This window comes from Pleuronectes platessa, chromosome 19 (genome assembly GCF_947347685.1).
Source record: "Pleuronectes platessa chromosome 19, fPlePla1.1, whole genome shotgun sequence".
Taxonomy (NCBI): Eukaryota; Metazoa; Chordata; class Actinopteri; order Pleuronectiformes; family Pleuronectidae; genus Pleuronectes; species Pleuronectes platessa.
The window spans coordinates 17830198-17852121 of NC_070644.1; the positions used below are offsets into that span (position 1 = coordinate 17830198).

General features: G+C 43.7%; 2 protein-coding genes across 2 annotated transcripts; both read right to left on the reverse strand.

The window, feature by feature from the left end:
• Positions 1-721: 721 nt before the first annotated feature.
• On the reverse strand, positions 722-4996 carry LOC128424669 (glutamine synthetase). Its single transcript, XM_053410995.1, has 7 exons — positions 4856-4996; positions 3969-4143; positions 2995-3156; positions 2755-2901; positions 2475-2602; positions 2154-2353; positions 722-1332 (listed from the first exon to the last, which is right to left on the reverse strand). Exons 2-7 carry the CDS (start codon positions 4135-4137, stop codon positions 984-986), a joined length of 1155 nt encoding a protein of 384 aa, XP_053266970.1. The 5' UTR covers positions 4138-4143; positions 4856-4996; the 3' UTR covers positions 722-983.
• Positions 4997-9543: 4547 nt separating this feature from the next.
• On the reverse strand, positions 9544-21849 carry mamdc4 (MAM domain containing 4). Its single transcript, XM_053411648.1, is given in 29 exon segments — positions 9544-10436; positions 10526-10591; positions 10821-11014; positions 11168-11267; positions 11393-11517; positions 11634-11759; positions 11868-12017; positions 12222-12312; positions 13336-13463; positions 13553-13690; positions 13774-13990; positions 14109-14236; positions 14479-14613; positions 14728-14833; positions 14835-15035; positions 15494-15633; positions 15738-15875; positions 15965-16057; positions 16332-16445; positions 16536-16626; positions 16839-16994; positions 17159-17262; positions 17345-17500; positions 17854-17979; positions 18076-18309; positions 18530-18655; positions 19364-19525; positions 19699-19791; positions 20758-21849. Coding segments are annotated over 29 exon segments (3726 nt in total). The 5' UTR covers positions 20810-21849; the 3' UTR covers positions 9544-10400.
• Between the last annotated feature and the right edge of the window lie 75 nt (positions 21850-21924).

The window sequence follows — 21924 nt, forward strand, 5'->3', positions numbered from 1 at the left end:
GATGTAGTGAGATGAGAACTGAATGTGTGGCTCCACCTGATGGACAACGGACAGATGTCAGTCACTTCTGTAACTAGAGTGTCCCAACACTCTCAATTGAACCCAACTAGGAGTTAAGTTATGTTTATGTTATCTGGGCATGTTTGTCTGTTAGTTTGCAGAATTAGAAAATAACTGCAGGATGGAATACCACAAAACCTGGTGGACGGAGGGGACATGATTCAAGGAAGAGCACAATAAGCTTGATTCAGTTTCATGTCAAGGAATAGACATTGTGAGATCTTGGTGAAAAAATCTAGTGTGTGCAATTTGTGTCTCCATTACACATCTTGCACAAGGACACATGGAATGGGGGGGGGGGGGGGGGTGAGGATCAAACCACTGAACTTCTGGTCATAAAGGATGGTCAAAGAAAAAAGAAGGTGAAAAAATATGTCTACATCCACCTACATCTGCACCATGGCCAGATCCATCCTCTCCACTAAGTTAGTTGAACATTTGTTAAGAAGTATTTGTGCAAAAATGTAAAAAATAAAATAAACCAACAAACAAAACTTCAAGCAAATATGAACAACTATATGTAATATAACTATGATAACTTTCTCAACATTAATATATTCTCTATATATTCTGTAACTTATATCCGGGGGTCACTTTATAATGTGACGATAAAGAACGAAAAATATAAATGATAAGATTGAAAAAACTTAGAAGACAATAATGACAGTATTAAGCTGATATTGATTTATTGATTAATTTATATTTTGACGTTTATTGACATATTACGATTGCAAAGAAAGCCAGAAAGAGCAGAGACAGGTACACATTAACCACAACACATCCATCGATAAAGCTGCAGTGCAGAACATTAATTTCCTCGATTCTAAGTTCAGTTAAAGTACTGGAGATGTTCACATTCACGTCTATACTTCAATAAATACACTAAGTGTGCATGTCTTCATTTACGTTTTTCACGAGCTTTTTCAAGACTCCATCTCAGGTGAACTCACATTTATCTCCACCTCACTCCCACTGGCCTGCTCGTCTGAATCCAGCAGGCAGGTGCACGTGATGGCCTTGGTCACGACGTACGGGTCGCAGTTGGATGCAGGGCGGCGGTCCTCGAAGTAGCCTTTCTTCTCTTGGCCCACCTGGCGAGGGATGCGGATGCTGGCACCGCGGTTGGCCACCCCGGCGGAGAAGTGTTCGATGTTGGAGGTTTCGTAGAGACCCGTGAGACGTCTCATGTTGTCCTTGCCTCCACGAGGGTCGTACACGGCGATGTGCTCCTTGTGCCTCTTTTCTAGTTTGGCGATGGCCTTCTCGATGTACCTGTCAGCACAGAAACAGAAAGGATGAATGTGTGGACAAATGGTTTGTATGTTCGCTGGATTATGCAAAAACTACTCAACGTATCTTCATGAGACTTTGTGGCGCGGAGGGACTGGAGCCCATGAAGAACCGATTCAATTTTGGTGCCAAGACGGATCAAGGGCCGGATTCAGCATTGAGGTGACTGATATTTATAATATTCATTTCAAATAATAATCTGGATCCAGTGAACTTGAATGTGGTTTCATACACTGTGGGGCCTTGGTGCTCTACTGAGTGCCAATGTAGTTTTCAAATATATAAACCTGCTGTGATATGGTGACTGCGTCCTGCCACATTTGTCCTCTGAATGAAAACCTGACAATCTCAGCACTAGGGGGCAGCAGAGACAGGTTATGGAAAACAATGTTGAACCTTTAACACGTCCCATCTCTCCTATTTACACATCCAGCCGGAGCCAAGTAGCATACGATCTCATTTGGAGTCATTTCATTCTTGCTCTGTAATGAATGTGAACTCCTGAGGGGTAATGTCTCGAGCAGGAAGTGCACAGTGAAAGAACATCTGATACAGAATTTTAAAAAAGATTTGTGTTTTTGAAATATAGTGACATTTTCAGATTAAATTTAAACATGTTATTTTGATAAGTTGGTGTGTGTTGCCCTGTTTCTGTGGCTGCAAATACAGATACAGTCAAAATAAGGACACAAGTAAAGAAGTAGAGAACGATCACAACGTTAATACAAATAATCTTGAATAACTTAAAATGACTGCACGCATGATTGAGTTAATGTCAGAGCAAGATTTTAGGTTTTACTCACTCGAGTCCCCCTTCTTCCCTCATCTCCTTGGTGCTGACGTTCGTGTGGCAGCCGGCCCCGTTCCAGGGTCCCTTCATCGGTTTGGGGTCCAGCGTGGCCACAACCCCAAAGTCTTCACACACGCGGTGCAGCAGGTAGCGTGAGACCCATAGGTGGTCGCCCATCGCAATGCCCTCACAGGGGCCCACCTGGTACTCCCACTGAAGTCAGAAGATGGAACATGGTCAATAAGGGAATATTGGAGGGGGAGTGTTAAGCATTGGGGGATAATCACGCTAATATGACCGTTCTCCTGTGTATTAGAACAACGCTGGCACTTACCTGAGATGGCATCACTTCAGCATTGGTGCCGTAGATGTTGACCCCTGCGTAGAGGCAGGCCTTGTAGTGACACTCCACAATGTCTCGTCCATACGCGTTGTTTGCTCCCACGCCACAGTAGTAAGGGCCTTAACGAGGGTAACAAGGTGGAAAGTGATAAAGTAGTTAAAAATGTGTCAAAATCACATTGTTCTGGAGGCTCTGCCGCTGATTAGCTTGATCAAGGACCAGAGATTATTGCAGTTTATCATACCCATGTTCCAAAGAGGAGGTCACTCACCCTGGGGTAGTGGGTATCCCTGTGCGGGCCAACTGAAGGGATGTCCATCTACTCCCAGCAGCGTGTACTCCTGCTCCATTCCAAACCAGATGCAGTGCTCCTCCACCTTCTGCATCACTTTTTCACAGCTATTCCGATAGTTAGTTTCTAGAAAGCAAAGGCAAAAACCATGAGAGCTTGTATCTACTGAGAGAAACTGAGCAAGAACCAGTTAATCGTGCTGTTAAAAAAAGACAGTACCGGCAGGTAAGCGATTGTATTTGAAGACTTCACAGAGCACCAGTTTGTTTGGGTCGAGTGTGAACGGGTCCCGGAACATGCAGACGGGCTTGAGGTACATGTCGCTGTTGGAGCCTTCGGATTGGTACGTGCTCGAGCCATCGAAGTTCCATTCAGGGATTTCTGAGAAGACGATTTGACCCAGAATATTAGGACAAAAAGCATCTCACGTAAATTCAGACCTGGTTTTTCAACATTCTGTAGCTCATCAGATGCTAGGTTCATCAAGGTCATGCACGTTTGCCAGGTAGTTGAAGAGATTGACCTACGCAACAAGCAGCTTGTGCCTCGTGCACCTTCCAATACAAACACAATGGTATTTTGATATCGTGCCCTTAAAACAACAGTGAACAGCTGACGTCAGACAGAGTTTCCATCGGTCTAACTTCTTTCTACGTCCTGATCATAGCCATGCACTGACAACAATTTGTACGGCCACACCTCATTGTAGGAATGTCATCTTCTCATAACTGCTCATTAGGCAGTCTCACTCTCTCTCCTGTCCGGACTGCCAGCAGCAACCCCCCTCCTTTGCTGGGTTTGTTGCACCCGCCAACTCGCCTCAGATTTATTTTCCATCCACCCTTTTGACTATTGTCAGTGTGTTGAAGAGTTTGAGTGACAGAAAATTCTGAAATTTTATATCAGCGAGTGGCGAGTCCCTCTGTGTTTGAACAAAGGAATTAAAGCGGCAGCAAATGTTTGTTCTCCAGCTAAACCTGTTATTTCAACAGGATGCACTCATGTGTACAATGAAGGCGTGCTGTGGTACTCCATGTCCCCAAGATTTATATCTGAGCTCACTTAAGAATTCCTCACAAACTGAATGGAAGGGCAGACTAAGCGATCCAATTCAATGGTTTTACCTTTTTAACTATGTCATGTTAGGTTAAAGATCTTTCATTCATAAATCACAAAGTAAGTAGTCCACTTACCCTCCAGGCCTTTCGGCTCAGTGTCCAGGGTTCGGGTCTTGGCACGAACGTCTTCTCCTGTGCCGTCGATCCAGATGTAGGTGACCTGGCACTTCCCTTCCTGCGGCAGGTTCAGATACTGCTGACGCAGGCTCTTGTTGAGGTGAGAGCTGAGTGACAACGATGCCATGTTCTCCTACAGACAGAGAAAACAATACAGACGTTTAGTGTCTGTGGTTTATGTTTTGATTTGTCCGTTAAGGTTCAGTGGATCAACATATTTCATCCCTTCGGTTCCTGGGCCTTTCCTTTTTGTTCTTTAGTTCCTCTTCCTGCTCACACAACCTGCCTCAGTTCACATACCATGCGTGGAAGTGCAAGGTTTTCACAAGAATATGAAAATAATTCTTCTCTCTTTCACACACTGTCAACAGCTTATTAAGGTTGATTCTGAATTTCACTTATTTACATATTTAGTTCATCTCAGCTGGATTTATGAGAGTGTGCACAGAGAAAATTCACGAGAAGCAAACTGAACGAATGTGAGAAACTGTTCATGTTGTTCTCTTTTACTACTGATGCAAATCTCTAGCATTATTCCTACAATGACTGTAATAAGAATTGATTTCTGGCTTATTAATGCTAAATAAAATTGTATGGATTTAAATGCTATATATAAATATATACACACAAAATACAAGGCTTTGCTGAGGTTTTTTTCTGGCATGATATAAACGTCTTCTTATTAAATAAACAACTTACAGTGTGACCTGAAACCTGAGAATGAAAACTTTTATAAAATGTCAAAATATAAGGAAAACATTTTTTTTTAGATATTCAGATTGCACACAAATAAATCACAAAATAAGATATATTATATATTCATAACATGATATATTCTGACTTACTGCGTCGCAGGTGACTTCAGGTGTTAGTATCTACCAGGCAGCTTCGTGTGTGTTGTGCCTGAACCAGTTTGGGGTATTTAACTGGAGAGTAAATGACTGTGCTGATGTCACAGAGCCACGTGTCCTCTCACATATTAAAACACCAGAACAGCTGCACCTGTATGGGCAGGTCTCCTCCTCCGCTTCATTTGTTTCCATTACATAAATACATGTCATCAGATCAACCTAATACAGATCGAGTCACTTTGTTTTTTTTAAATCACTTCATGACAACAAGTTTTACAGATCTGACTTTATTTTATATTGTCTTTATATATTTGATTACGTTTCAATGCTAATGTTTAATTGCATTTATTTGCTTTCACATGACGCTGTCCTCTTATTGCTCTTAGTCGTTAATTGTCATAAGTGTGAATACGTTTTTGCAGTTAACCCCTGAGTGTCCTGTTTCTGCTTTGTCCGTCCTAGCACGTTGTAAACTTTACTTTTTAAAAAGGTGCTGTATAAATAAAGTGATTATTATCAAATCTGACCGTTAATGCTGAGTAAGAGCAACTTTGTTAATGTTTCAAACATCCGTCAAAAAAGATTTGAAAGGTGTTTATGTCTCCTTATCTAATTTAATGCTTTGAACTTGAACTATTTATTTCTTTATGATAAAAGATCTCCTTACGTGTCTGTGAAGGTACCGTACATGTATTAAAGTAATTATTATTATTATTATTATTACTATTATTATTATTATTGTAATCCTCCATGCTGTGTATATTATCAGCACATATAAAACACTTAAATCTTTAATATATTTGTAACCTGTTCACCACTTTCATAAAAACAATGAGTCAATGAATTGTCTGCACTGAGGCATCAGTAAAACTCCCACGAGAAATGGTAATGAGCGCCCACCTGTGCCAGAGAAGCCATCTGCTGAGAGCGTCTGCCGTTTGCTGAGCCGAGAGTCTCGCAGCTTCTTAAACACAATTAGAGACGAGTTTCCGTCGGGTCAGTCGTTCTGAGATCAGCCAGGAGGGCGGAAATTCAACAGCTCCTACAGAAACAGGACAGTTCACATGGGACGGTGTGATGGTGTATTTAAAAGTGTGTGATGTGCGGAGCCAGCTAGGGACACAGAGTTCGCTCCAGAGACTCAGGGGCCTCGAAGCAGCCAAATTACAAAGTGTCCTAAAGAAATAACAGGCTTTCAAGAAGTGATAAACATGTTTGTGTTAAACAGGAAGTGTTTTTAAACTCTTTTGGGGTTAATTTATGGATCATTATTTCTTCTCTGGCATCAGAGCAAGAAGGTTCCTGGTTTGAATCTCAGTTTGCAATGACATGCAGATTGGAATCAGGTGGATTAGAGACTTTAAATTCACTCTAGGTGTGAATGTGGGAGTCGTGGGTTGTTTGTTGCGTTGTGATACAGGCAGAGGATGTGGCACCATGTTAAACCCTAGGAGACAAATTTGAATTTGTGAATTTGATTGATTTGATTGCTGATATGCTGGCGACCCATCCAGGGTGTACCCCACCTCCCTCCCATTGTCTGCTGGGATTGGCTCCAGTTCCCCCTGTGACCCACACAGGAGAAGCAGATGATGGACTCATTGATTTCTCTATCATCCTTTAATGCAGTTCAACCAGTTAATCAAAGTTTTCACATATCATGGGAATAAATTAGATTTTTGATATGGGTGTGTTTCACCGATCAAGCGGACGGCAGCAGTTCATAACTTCACTCTGTGTATGCTTGGAGGAAGTTTCCCTATCAAGAAATCTTAACATATCATAACAAAACAGACTCGATGCACCACATACTTTCAGTGCATGTGGTTTTGTTGTTCCCCGCAGTGCAGGATTCCACTGCTCGTAACCTCAGTAAAGAATAGTTCATAAGACACGCAACATTGTTCCCAGCATCCAGACAACAGATACAGACAGCAGTATAACAGCTGTTCAGTTGAGGTCAACCACAGGGAACAAAACATTTCAGGTTCTGCTGACTGAATCCTGCAGCCGGCTTTTACAGTCAATCACTGCATGTCACTTTGACAGTTTCAGAAAGGAAAACTGGTTCCAGCCATTTATAGGGATTAATTACCATTAAATTGTTTCCTTATTACCCTGATTGACAGTACAAACCTGACTTGTTACAGTGGTTGTTTTCCCCATTCAACATCTTTTGTTGCCAACATTTCTTGTGTTTACTCGGAGCGATTTGTTACTTTCATACTTCGCTAAGCAAACTCAAAACAAAAAAACTTCCAGATCTGCCCCTGAAATGTGATTCTGGCTCCGGGTCAGAAAGACGATAACAACCTTCCCTACATCTCGTTAAAGCCTGATTTGATTGATTGATTGAACAAATAAGAACATGTTTTTTTTACTGCCTCTTTATTTAATAGTTTATTTTACAGGAGAGACAAAGAACAGGAGGAAAAACATTTCGAACAATCCCTGACTTTACACTGGACATGGAGGTTCAATGGTGAATCACAGACCAATAAAAAGTTTCCAAGATGCTCATGACAATTCACATTTAGTCGTCAATTACCTCAAACAAAGACAAAGGGAATTCAGCAGTAAAACATTTGTCAAAGTAAAAATGCTGCATTTGTGGCCTAAAACTCCATGTGGTGAAAACGTCAAATGGTTGATGTTACACAAATATCAACAGTAATTGCTCAATTACCAAATGTGCAATAAACTTGCAAGGCGAGATGAACTGGATCGACAGTCACACAAGTTCACACACAAAGGTTTTCAACAATTATCCTCATATGCCTGGCAGTTCTCTTCGTTAGGCTTTTCTCACAATGCGGCCGCTCTTCCTCGTGTCTCTGCAGCCGCTGTCGGTCCGGACCGACTGGCTGCTCGCCCTCCGGGCTCCATGACACACCTGGGAACTGAGGAGAAGCACAGGTGATTTAAAAAAAGGAAAGCAAAGACTGAATAATCATGTGTGTAAAGAAACCAGAAACCAGAAGCCCAAAAATATCAACTGCTGCCCCCAGAGGCTAATTCGCTGAGGCTGACTCCGAAAGTGCAAGATGGTATTCATGATATTTTGGAAGTCTTTGCTCCACACGTCTTATTCTGAAGACAACATAACTCAAACCCTCAAAATGTCTTTCTTTATTGATTTAAGACAGGAAGACAAGTCCCCATAAGAAGTGGACGCACCTTAAAGGTTCAGTGTGTACGATTTAGGTGAAAAGGATCTACTGTCTGAAATTGAATATAAAATAATCCTAGTGATGTTTTCACTAGTGTGATTTCTTTTCCCCGAGAAAGGGCCCTTTATATTTAAACACTTTATATTTAGATCAGGAGCAGGTCCTCAATAACAGATGCCGCAATGTTTTTTTACATTAGCCCAGATGGTACAAAGTAAAGTCCTTTTGAGTTTTAATTAAAACTGAAGGCTACCACAGGTTCTTTCATGTTTGGAGGGGGGGGGTGAGGTTAGAGGTATTCAGCTGCAACATACAACATCACCACTAGGTGTCACTACATTCTACACCCTGAACCTTTAAAGCACCTTAGCCGCAACCTTTAAAAATGTCTTCACCTCACAATTGAATTATTCATGTCCACATAAGGGGGACATGTCCCTGTAGTGTGTGGACTGTTTAAGGTCTCCCCACAGCTAATAATACCTATACCCCAGCCTATCAGACGCACACACACACACACACACATAGATACACACATGCACACGCACACCTTGAGCACAGCAGAGGTCCTGCAGCCTGTCTCCGGGGGTTGCAGCCCTGCCTCCGGTGCTGCATCCAGCCGCAGACCAGCTCGTGTGCGATCATCATGTACAAGAGGAAGATGAGCACGACGGGATCCATTCAGGAAAACAGAACAGTGCAGATGAGAGAGAGGCTCCTTAATGCTGAGGAAGAGGAGGAGGAGGAAGAGGAGGAGTTGCCCTGTTTCCACTCAAACTTTCAGGCATCGCAAGTCACCGGCTGCTGCTGCTGCTGCTGCTGCTGCTGCTGCTGCTGCTGCTGCTGCTGCTGCTGCGGTGGTGGTGGTGGTGGTGGTGGTGGTGGTCCTCCCTCACTCCACCCGCGACAGCGCAGCATCCTCCGCAATCATTTCTCTCCGTCTCACTGGCAACAGATGAGAGCCGCGGTGGCAACAGAGGAGAGGGGACATCAGATGATGTTGCCGTAGAGACGCAACCGTTGCTAGGGGGAGGATGTCGTCATCAGCTGATCCGAAACGAGAATCGAACCAATCAGAGCCAAGCAGGGAGCTTCACATTAAGAGCATGCAGGACCCACTTTAATGTTTTTATTATTATTAGAACATCCATCCATTGAAAATGAATAAGAAAATGATGTAGATTATTTGAATCATCAACAATTAACTGATTTATACATGATATGCTTTAAAATATAAGGTGAATAGAATATAGGATATAGGATAGAATATCAGCGACTAAAAAAGATTATAGAAAAACAATAAATCTTTAAAGTGGAGAAGATGCAACAAGACAATATTTTCAGTTAAATATTGAATTAGTTATAGTTAAAGTTCTTAGTCTCTTTTTCTAGCAAAAGAACGTAAGAAATGTTATTTTAAAACATCCATAAAATACCAATAAAAAAATTGAAGAATGATGATCACAACACATTTTATTGATGGGACCCCAAAAAAATATACTGATATCAGTGTTTCAATGCTCAACTTTAATTTATTCATCATTACTGATCAATTATCTCATGTTTCACAGCAAAGTAAGCGCAACCGAACAACAGTCTTCTTCCAAACACTTCTTCTGTGTTAAACTTTCCACTAGTTTTTAACTGTCTCTTTATCGTCCATCTCTTCTGTCTCCTTCCTCTGCAAAGGGACACATCACTCATTTAGCTTTGTCCTTCTATGAAAGTGCCAGACAAGCTCTCCTCCCATAACACAACTTGATCAAGTCTTTCATTAGATTCTCTCTGCCGTGTAAAATTCAAACCTTTATAACTCTCTACCGGAAGTCCATGGCTGTCTCCTGTAAAGCTGAGATTTCTGAGCTAGTTTCCTTTTACAGAGAATCTCCAGAGCCACAGAAAACACGATACAACTGGTTTCACAGGCTGAGTAGAAATTGCGCAGACAATTGACTGACACGTCACTTCAGCCACGAGAGAGGAGCTCAACCTGCTAAACTCTTCAGAAACCAGACCAACATGATTCAGACATGTTGCATTTAACCTGGCTCTCTGGGAACCTCCGCACACGTCATATCTGCCATCGTGGGTTACGCCCAATCTCGATTTTAAAGAAATTTAAAACAAATTTCCATCCACAACACATCTGAAGTCTTCATTCTGACCTCCATCTGTCCATCGACAGGCAGAGAGCTGCGAGCCTCGAGTGTGTGTTAGTGTGTGTGTGTGTGTTTGTGTGACTGTGTGTGTGTGTGTGTGTAAGTGTGTGTGTTTGTTATGTAAGGGCGACACAAGCAGTTCTTCTGCTGTGATATCCCCTCATTTTCACGAAGCCACCTTTGGGCGGCAGGACGACCTCCGCACCGGCCTTACGCCACCTCCCTCTCTCTGTCATCCGCAGAGAACTGCAGAAACACAACAGGACGAGTCAACGGTGACAAAAAGATAAACGTTAATCATCAATCGTAATAAGAAGAGTGTGTAATATACTCACAGTGACGTTATTGAACCCAGCGGCCATTGGATGGTTTTGAATAGGTGCCACTATCACACGGTCTTCCTAAAATAAACACAGGATGATCCGGGTCATAAGTTCATTCAGGGGAAATAAATTGATAATTCATGATATATTTTTTTTCTTTCTTATTGTCAATGTTCTGAGTTGATCTTCCTCTTATCTACCCTGATATTCTCTGTGTGCTTCAACTGTGGACTGAGAGTTTCACTACCAAACGCTTTCAAGCAAATAGCCTTTGTTTACGCTGGAGTAATTTCTCGAGTGAACTCACATTGAGGTCTGGTTCATACGTGTCATTTCCGAATCCAGCCCTGCCTGTGGAGAATGAGGATCGACCGGCCGCGGCCTCAAACTTCTGGCGAGTTCGCAGGCAGTAAACCAGCAGAGCGAGCAGAGTGCCGATCATCAGCAGGACCACGATGACGGATGCTGCGATCCCTCCGGCGTCGTTTCGTTTCTGTGAGGCTGCAGGGGAGGTGGACAACTGTCAGTTACTGGTTCTACTAGACAGCGGGGTGAGGATACTGGGAACACGTTTAAATGATGGTTATAAACTCAGTTGAAAGGCAGAGAAACTGGTTTTGCATGTTGAGCCAGTTAAAAGGTTCTGGTACTTACACGTGTCTGTATTTGTTTTAGCACAGTTGATCCCGATGGTGTATTCAATGTCATCCAGAGCGATGAAGCCTAGAGTGCCTTTGATTCCTTCAAACACAATCTGTGAACAACAGAAACAGGAATGAATTTATCATTTTCCAAACGTGATACTGTCTGTCACGTGTTAGAAACGTGTTATAGCCACTTTCTTCACATGATGCAGTGTACTGAGTGTGAGAGTCAGACCTGGTACTCCTCAGTAGACGTGATGTCGAGGTCGAAGCGTCTCCACGGGCCTCCCACTTCGTCTACCACCAGCAGCTCCTTCAGAAGACCCTCAGACATCCTGGACACCCTCAGCTGGTTGTCCGCTACAAAACAACACAATTAGAGTAAATCACGGACATCCACACAACAACTTGAAGGCTTATTGATAACTGCACTGTCCCAACCAGTCATGGTGGGATGGTAGAACTTGGATCTTTACATGAGAAAGGTTTGAAAACCCAGAATTTCAGGCAGGTGCCCTTGGTCGGGGGCAGGTGAGGGCTCAGCAGCTGAGCATTTTCATTGGCTGCCGTCCGATCGCTGCTTGGAAAGAACAGGAAGTGACCTGGCAGAAAGAAGACAGGGTCCATTTTACACTTCAGTACATGTTTACTACATGTTATTTGATTAGCTAACACAGACCGGGACACAGAAGTTTGTTTCTCTGCTTCACCTCTCTCTGTGCCCAGAGTGTGATCTTCAGTCGGGGTGGAGTAGTGCTTCTCCGTCTCAGGACTCGTCAGCTCCCAGTCCAGTTTGTCTACTTTAACGTTGTGTGTGTTGCTCCAGCTGCACATCCCTCTCTCCATACTGCACTTAGAGCCTGACATATTGAACAGAACAAAGATAAGACACCACCGTGCACTGATATTTTTAAATAAGGATGCTTTAAATGTTTGTGGCTGGAATGTTTATCCTTTGTTGCTGGTCTGATATCGCACCAGATTCTCTTGATGAACCTGCACATTACTCTGAAAGGCCGCTTGAGTTCTGGTCCATAATTCTGATGAGTCACGTTCATGCAAACCTTGAGTGTCACACGGGTGAGCTGAAATGAAGATGTCATCCACTGCAACGTGAGTGTCTCTGCCTCCAGCTCCGATCACCTCGAACTCCAGCTGCAGAACCAAAGATCACCACACTGTCAGTTTGAACTACAGACAAAATATGTGTTAAAATAGACGGTGGATCACATAACAATAGTTTTCAAAAAGACAAACAAGGCTATAATAGACCGTTAAAGAATTGAAAATAAAATGTTAATAACTTTATATATATGATATATACGATAACTTTATCCAATCAACATATTACTCAATTTTCAATTATTCGCATTTCCATCACTCCTCCCTCCTCCCTCCTCCCTCCTCCCTCCTCACTCCTGCTTCCTCACTCCTGCCTCCTCACTCCACCCTCCTCCCTTCTCATTCCTCACTCCTCACTCCTCACTCCTCACTCCTCACTCCTCCCTCCTCACTCCTCACTCCTCACTCCTCACTCCCACTCCTCACTCCTCACTCCTCACTCCTCACTCCTCACTCCTCACTCCTGCCTCCTCACTCCACCCTCCTCCCTCCTCACTCCTCACTCCTCACTCCTCACTCCTCACTCCCACTCCTCACTCCTCACTCCTCCCTCCTCTCTCCTCACCCCTAACTCCTCACCCCTCACTCCTCGCTCCTCGCTCCTCGCTCCTCCCTCCTTGCTCATCGCTCCTCACTCCTCCCTCCTCCCTCCTGCCTTGTCCCTCCTCCCTCCTCACTCCTCACTCCTCACTCCTCACTCCTCACTCCTCACTCCTCACTCCCACTCCTCACTCCTCACTCCTCACTCCTCACTCCTGCCTCCACCCTCCTCACTCCTCACTCCTCACTCCTCACTCCTCATTCCTCACTCCTCACTCCTCACTCCTCACTCCTCACTCCTCATTCCTCACTCCTCACAACTCCCTCCTCCCTCCTCCCTCCTCACTTCCGCCTCCTCCCTCCTCACTCCCCCTCCTCACTCCTCACTCCTCACTCCTCACTCCTGCCTCCCAACTCCCAACTCCTTCCTCCTCACTCCTCACTCCTCACTCGTCCCTTGTCCCTCGTCCCTCGTCCCTCCCTCCTCCCTCCTCCCTCCCCCCTCCTCCCTCATACCTGCCAGTCCACCAGGGTGCTGGAGATGTTGCCGATGCCATGGCGCCAAACGTCCCCTTGATCCAGACTGTTGGAGAAGATCTCCACCCTCTCTCCCTTCGCCGGCTTCATGTACACCGTCAGAGAACCTGCAAAGTTCACACAGTCAAATGGTGTTGTTCGGTCTTGTGTGTGTGTTTTGTGGGTGTGTGTGTGTGTGTCTGTGAAGGGGCCTCACCAGGATACGCTCCCCCCATGTGGTACCAGAAGTTCACACACTCGGTCTTGGTGGCTCCTTGACGAACGGGGGAGGTGAGGACCGCCTTGCCGCCCGAGGGAAGAATGCCGGATCTGGTGTTCACCATCATGTAGAAACCTGAGAAGCACAGTTTGACTTTAATCAGCCTCCCGCTCACACATTTGAAAACCTCAGTGTGGTTTGATCCCATCTTCTCTCACCGAGGTCGGTCTCCAGGGTGTGGTCGGTTTTGGGCCCGCCCGTCGAGGCGCTGCTTCCGCTGCGGTGGAGCCACTGAGCTTGACCCGAGCTGCTGTAGCCGCAGCGCTGGCCTTCGAAGGAACACATCCTGGGCACGGAGCACGGACGGGCCACGAACGCCACGTCGTCGATGGCCACCTGCCCGTCAAAGCCGGATCGAATGGCTTCAAACATCAGCTGTGGGTAGAAGAAAGGTTGTACAGCAGTGAAATTAAATGGAACAAGCTGTCTTTATCTTTCCTTTTGTGATGTTTGGGACACTGATGAATAAGTGCAGAGTGAATTTAGTCCATACCCGGAAGCTTGTTAGTTGGTGCGGTACCGGACATTGTCCTTCGTGCCACATGTTGCCGTGAGCTCCACTGCGGGTCCAGAGGATGGTTTCATACCCGTGGTCATCCAGCAGCTTTACATTAAGACCACCTGGACGGATTCAGTGAAACATGCTCAATCATTTTGAGATTAAAAGCACAAATATAAAAATATTAAGACCACCTGGAAGGATTCAGTGAAACATGCTCAATCATTTTGAGATTAAAAGCACAAATATAAAAATATTCCTGTTGCTTTTGCATTCAATTGTTAACTTTACATATCATCCTGTAACATTATTGTCAGGGTCAAAGATGAGGATATTTTATTATCAATAAGAGTCCCATCCTCACCTGTGTTGGGTCCGTACAGCTTGTAGTAGAAGGACAGGCAGTATTCTGTTTGACCGGGCGTCTGCGTAAAGGAAACCAAGCGTCCGAACAAACCGCGCAGAGAAGGATTCCACATGTCCACCACGAGGCTTCTACCTGGACATCATGAGAGACACAGGGAGGGAGATTTAAAGGATCAGGAAAAGAAATTTTAAATATGCACGCATAGTTTTTAATTAATCTATTAAATGAATTGTGAATGTATCTCACCGATCCCGATGGTGTGGTCCATCCCGCTGTGCACCGTCCAGTCAAAGTTGTCACTGTTGTCCTGATACCATCCACACAGTCCTTCTTCAAAGTTACATGACAGTGCTGGACAAAAACAAAAGGAAAGAAGAATCCATCAGAGATTTGTAGATTAATTATGAACATGTGGATTGTGCAGTAATGTGAATATGAGAATCACCGGTTGGAGAAGATGGGAAATAAGCTGCGTGACAGTCGACGAAGCGAACGTTCGTCACTTTAATCTTGGAGCACGGACACATTTTCACAGCACGAGCCTCAAACACCAGCTGGACGAGAGAACACAAGATAAATGGAATAGGACTAATGCGTGAAAACACATAGACAAAACACACAAAGCAATGAATGCAATGGAATACACAGTGAAAAGAAATCTGGTAAAAAAACTGTTGAAATCTGTCAACAAGGGTGCAGCATCAGTAGGATGCAAACATAACATAGTCGTTGCAATGGTTTTATTTTGTAAATTTACTCAAATTAATCTGTTAAAAAAATCTAAATGTATCTGGGTTTGTCTGTTATTTTACTTTGAAGGATCAACCCATAGCATGACAGAAACAAGGAAGGAGACATGTTTCCTTTGGCTGGGATTTGGGAAACAGACATGGAATTTAATTTTGTGGCTCATATTTTTTCAACTTTTAATTGTAAAACAAATGACAATCCGCATCAATGCAAAAAAGAGTTATGTGTTGATGCTCAGTGTTGATATTGACCCGGTCCTGACCTGGAAGCGATGTTTCCTGGCTCCAACAGTTACGCTGGCATTCTGCCACGCCCCCTCCCCTGCTCCCGTCTTTCCAGCGAACTCCCACATTTCCGGCTGCGAGCCCAGCAAGCTGTCAATCACCCTGACAGACAGCACACCTGCAGCAGAGAGAAGTTATCAGAGTCCTATTGAAGGATCAGAGTCGTGTGTCAGGGGGGAAATGGAAGAAGCAAGAAGACATGGTAAAAGAAAACAGCCTTACCAATGTGAGCTGGATTTCCAGTTAATGCAAAATCAAAGCTGAGGGAGCAGGCTGGGCCAGAGGGTCCCAGCAGGGGGGTCCGAGTCTGGGCCTCAGTCAGCTGCTGGCCGGGGGCCTGGGCCACATACAGGAACTCCTCTAAGGAAATGTAATGATAAAATGTAACATTTGTCATAACACTTGAAATGAAATAAGTAACTGAGGAGAGTGATGTAATGAAGCTGCACCTTTGGATGTGGAATTCTGATGTAGCACCCAACCTTGACTCCCGATGCTGGAGTCAGTCCAGCCGGAGCTGCCCCCAGCGGAGGAGAAATCCCCTGCAGACACGATTCATTCAGTCAAGAGACGTCACACACAAACACACAAATCACACAATAACACAAAGCAAAAGGTGTTGATCCCGGAGGGGAGCAAACACTGTTTTTACTGGTCTTGGTTCAAATACTCAACATTTTGTCATTCTCTGATGGCAGCTGATGTCACATAAGATGCTTTATTTCTGCTTTAGCAAATAGTTAATACTGGTCCTCCCTTGTACCGCTGCAGACCTGTTGATAACTGAGCCTAATGGAGGATAAAACTGAAACTCACCACATTTGGCCTCATCCTCTGCTCCCGGACAGTCTGGGTTAAAATCACAAATCTTGTCGGGTTCAGCACACGGGTTTCCAGGAGAATCTGGGAATTTTGGGACGGTGTAGTTTCCTGTTCAGGTGAGACAGTGTGTTATCATCCTGCAGAGGGTTGATTCTTTGCTGATATATGTATATATGTTATTTTAAGACCAAGGTTTACCAGATGATCTGCGGCACTCAGGGGACAACGTGATGCTGTCGACAGCGATACCTCCATATGCAAAGTCTCTGATTGCTGCCATTATTAAAATCTGTAAGGAAAGAAAATTCCCTTCTTAGCTTCATAGATGTAAATTCACAGATTCGATTTGTTATATAAACTATGACTATAATACAATATGTTATCTCTAATGATTTCCTGTTATTCCCCTTTACTGGGGACAGGTCTCAGTTGTAAAGATGTTTGCCCTCAGGCTACAGTCAGCATCGTGATTATAGCTATAACCCGAGGAGAGGGACTCACCTGGAAAGGGGAGCTAGTGACAATCTCCACCTCTGCCTTCACCCAGACATCACCCAGGGCGCCGCCTCGCTCCCACACTGGGTAGATCTTTGTCTCAGCGACCAGCACCGTCAGACCGCCAGACCTCGGCCCAAACTGGTGCGTGTACATCACCATCTACAGGAGGCAGACGGCGGAAACTTGTCAAAATAGATTCGTATTCAGCTTAAAACAAAGACGTTCAAACTGTTCAAAATCATTGAACATTTATATTTGAGGGGTATTTGTTGAAATCGAGGAGTAAAACTCTCTCTGATTGGAGGAAAGAATCAAGTTCTCACCTTGCAAGGATGTGAACTATTGGTGGGATCAAGGAGACGACTTTGAAAAGAGGCCCAGTCCTTTGAGAGACCACCCTCGGGGACAGTGACGTATAGGAAGGAACCTGCAATAATAATAATGATAGTAAGGAATAGCAGGATTGAGAGAATAACAGAACAGTTTCTATATATATATGGAAATGTTACCTGCTGCACTGTTGGTGGAGTGATCCCTGCCTGGACCTCTCAGAGGATCCGAGACGGAAATGTTCTCCTGATTCGTCCGCACCCATTTCAGTGGGGACAAGGACCTCAGGTCCCAATCACACAGGCCGTCCTCAAAGTCACACAGCTGGAAGCCCTCTGGACACACAACACACACAAAGCACACAACTCATGTTAACTGTGTAAAAACATTCCCAAAGGTTATTCGGAAGAATCTGTAAAAAAAATTAAATTTGTTACAGTAGCTCCAGCCAAGAAAACATATACCTACCAAGACAATGGCAATTAATAGAAATACTTGTATATAGGTAAGAGTAAAAGAAGGGATTGGCTAAAGACACGTATAAATATATTTAAAAAAAACAAATAAGAATATGTATAAAATACAGTTTGTACAATTTTTGTATTAGTTTTGAAAATATTTTAGTTTGCATTGTGAGTGTCCATCTCTGGGTAAGTGCACAGGCTCTGTTGATGATGTGACCTCTCACCACAGATCTGCTCATCACTCCCGTCACCACAGTCGTCGCTGCCGTCACAGACCTGCCGCTGCTCCACACAGGCCTCGTTCTTACACTTCACCATCTCAGCTGGGCATTCTTTACCAGGCAATGGCACTGATGATGTAAAGACAGATCACACCAACATCAAAATACTGACAATTGATTCCTTTATTAATATACATTGTTGATGGGATATCTTCAGGGACTCACAGGGCAGAGCACAGTCCAGAAACTCCAGCTGGTCGATGGCCACGTCTCCTTTCTGCCCCTCTGACCGCCGTGAGTGAAGATGGATTTGGAAGCTTGTGGGAATACGGCCCAAGAAGATGGTCGCCTCCCTCCAGCCGCGGACACTGGTGGCCTCAGGACGCCACACTGTGGCCTCTGAAGAATCTGAGTGAAGGACGGATGCCCACAGCGGTGTGGAGCCCAGACCTGTGTGACCTACAGGGAATGAGACAGAAACCACAAGCACCAGCACAGAAGAGTTATGAGATACCACAGAGTAAAATCTGTTCAATTAGAATCAATGTTTATGAGATTATATCAGAACAAAACATAAAAACCCCACAATAAACCAATAATAAATGAAAATACTGTCGATAGAAGTCATGTTTTTTATGGTGAAGTATTTAAATGTAAGACCTGCAGTCATGTCTCTTACCTGAGTCCCAGAGGAAATATCTGAGACGGAGACGACATGTTGCTGAAGACTGTCTCATCTCTGGAGAAACTAGAACTGCAGTTCTGATGGACTCGGACTTCACAGCGCTCACTCCCATAAACCAGCCTGTGAGACGGGAAACATCCATCACATATCCCAAGTTATTCACGTGACAGGTCAGTGCGGGGACCCGCTTCATTCAGTTCTCATTTAATTCAATGTCAGCACTTCTGAATTTGTTTATATATCTATTGACCAATTGTTTTCAGCTCCTTTAAACTCAAAACCGACATATTAGTATCTTTAAAGCTGATGTGGCCAAAGTTATTTACAAGAAATCTCTTATTTGCACGTCCAGAAAATACAAAGACATGTTTCTGTCGACCTGATGAATATAAATCCTGTATTTTGACTCTTTCAGCTCTGTTTTATGTGAATATCTGGTTCTTCATCTTACATAAGAGTAAACAAAACTCTCCTAGATGCAGACTCACCATAAAAACCACATTATATCACAACCTACATACACAATAACACATAGTTTCACAAAGTAGAAACTGTGCAGTGTGTTTTAAAGTCTTCAAATGGAATGAGAGGGTTTATTGGTTTCCATAATCCAAATGAAACACTTCCATTAACACACCATCCTGAGGATCTCCTCCTGACATGAGTGGCAATTCTAATATGATGAATTTAACCACTGCTGGCTTTTAATATGCAGTTAATTCTTGACTCATGGATCCACTGTGCCAGTGCACTGATGCACTCTAGTGGTATAACTGAGACACAGCATGAAATGTATTCCCTCTTTCAGTGAAAATAAATAAATAACACCTGTAGCCATCCCGGTGGTGTAGTCAGAGGATGGCCCGCTGGCCGGCAGGCCGCCTCCTCCCTGGTGTCTCCCCCAGCTGTACGCTTCATTGACGGAGCGGTCGGTCCATCCACACTGGGCTGCATCCTCAAATCCACACTCAAACAATTTCCCAGAGTAGCCTAGAAATATGAGGAACAACTAATATTAGTCCACATATTTGTTCACTACATTTTAAATATGACAAATGTCTTGAGATCAGGCATCAAACTGAGAAAAGGATAAACAGAATAATTCAGTTTAGATGAGAGTGTTCACTGGCAACATATTTAAAGAATAAGATTTGGGTACTGACCACAGTTCTGCTCGTCGCTGCAGTCCTCACAGTCACACACAAAGTCACATTTCCCCTCAGGGGTCTGACACGACTGAACCTGAGAATCAGCAACTGTGTGATGAGAAGAAGAAACATCAGTGGACGGTGTTACTTCTTAAAATGAACCCTTGAGGGGCCTGTTGGGCCTTGGCGGAGGGACGTGCTCTATGACATCACATTCTGGTTATTTAAGTGTTTTCCTCTCTTCTTCTTCTGTTTGAAGGCTGCGTAAAGTCTCACAGAGGACTCAGGCCCGAACTCTCTTATCAGGACTCTTTACTGTCTGAGGTTTACGACCTGGTTGAGGCCAACAGGCTCAAAGGACAGGAGGACGTAATCAGGTTAACGGCAGCAGAACACCAGCCGTCCATCCAAAGGTCTCTGATTCAGAGTTTGAAAATCAAACATGACACCAAGAATATTTTAACTTGTCACACTCGCAGCAGGTACTGTGCTGCCTTGTATGTTATTAAAAAAGCACATTTATATTGAGTCTATAATCAATTATAACTATAACTCTAATTACGGTAATCAGCTCATTAAAGATGACTCTGTTTAAACCACCAGAAAAAAGTTGGACAGGGGCGTTTAAAGGGACTTTGGGGGGCCCCGTGTAAAAGGGCCCAAGGTTCCTTCATCGAAACAATCAAGTGTTCAACAAAACCTTTACAGTTACTAGGATTTTGGATTAAAGCCAGTGGTACCGAGCCCCGTTTGTTTTTTTCCACCATGGTGACGTTTCCTGTACAGAGCCGATAAAGGGGTTCTCACAAATTACAGTTGTTGCCAATCTTTTTCAGAGAAATGCATGTCTTTTACCGACCACATTGCAAAGTGAAACTGGCACAGAGAAGGAAAAAAGTAGATTCTTCTGTTTTAAGTTTCTTTTGACAGTTGAAAGCTTCTGGAAAAGGTGATAAGACCTTCACATGTCTTTCTGTAGCTTTTGTGACAATATGAAGGCATTAGCAGCGTTATTGCTTCACCACAGTTTTGATAAATACCCAAACTCTTACAGTGGAGTGAGTGTGATCTTACCCCAGTGCAGGATCAGCACCAGGAGCAGCGCTGCGCTCCCCCGCTCTGACATCTTCGTCCCTCTTCCTCCAGATGAGTCTGCAGATTCCAACTCAACCTGGAGACACCTTCATAGTCGACTCTGACCTGTTCTCCCTTTCACAGAGATAACAGCTGGACTTTAATCTGACCAAGCATGCCACTGTAACGGGACATCGTAAAATGATTTCCTTCAAATTACAGCAGAGGACACATCCACTTGTTGCACATTAACTGAAGGAGACGCGGTTGGAAACACGATTACAGAAGAATTCAGGGGTCGTCTTCATAAAAATCCCTCTACAGGTTACATTACAATTCTGAGGTTCTTGACTTTGAGCTTCACAAGAGCAGTTGCAGTTAAATGTGTCTTAATCAAGAGTTTTAAGATTTTTCATGATGCTTCATGTCATGTTGTCAGGATGGGAAGATCTTATATATGCTCAGGGGGATTCAGGTATTTTAAAGACATGGTTACCCGTTACCAGACTTCAGAAAAATAGAAATGAAGCTAAATATGAGGATTTTTGATTATTTTAGAAGTTTATTAAAGCCAAACTTTGTAAATGTCTCCCTTAAAGTTTGAATTTGAAGTTTGGCCTAAAGAGGTGACACAAGATATCAACCACTGCTCCTTTGTACTTAACTGAATATTGCATCAAGCTTTTAACAGTGACAGGGTCTTTGCAACCATTTATCTACCTACCAGGTTAAGCTTAATTCTGGCCATTGATTAAAACTGTGATTGGATGTACATGTTTTTTATTAGATCACAATCAGACGACAGGGTCAGTGTGATCAGTACATTACCTACACAGCTACAAACAGTGCACAGGCCAAGTTAGAGACTTGCTGGTGAACACAGCAAAACTCTCAAAACAAACCTATAATGTTTCATCCCTGTATTTATCAGGACCCCAGTGGTACGACTCTCTCTGCTGCCAGTGGTTTGCCATCAACTTAGTGTGATTTGTCCAAAAACAATGAACTATTGCAGTATTGTCTGACCTACAACCACAGGTGAACTGTTTTATAACACAATAATGATTAATGGCCGTTCCTCAAGGTCCTTTACTTTTATCCTTAAATACAGGTCATGACATTATAAGTAGTTTACAGTTTGCGGCTGCCAGGAATAGAGCTGCTATA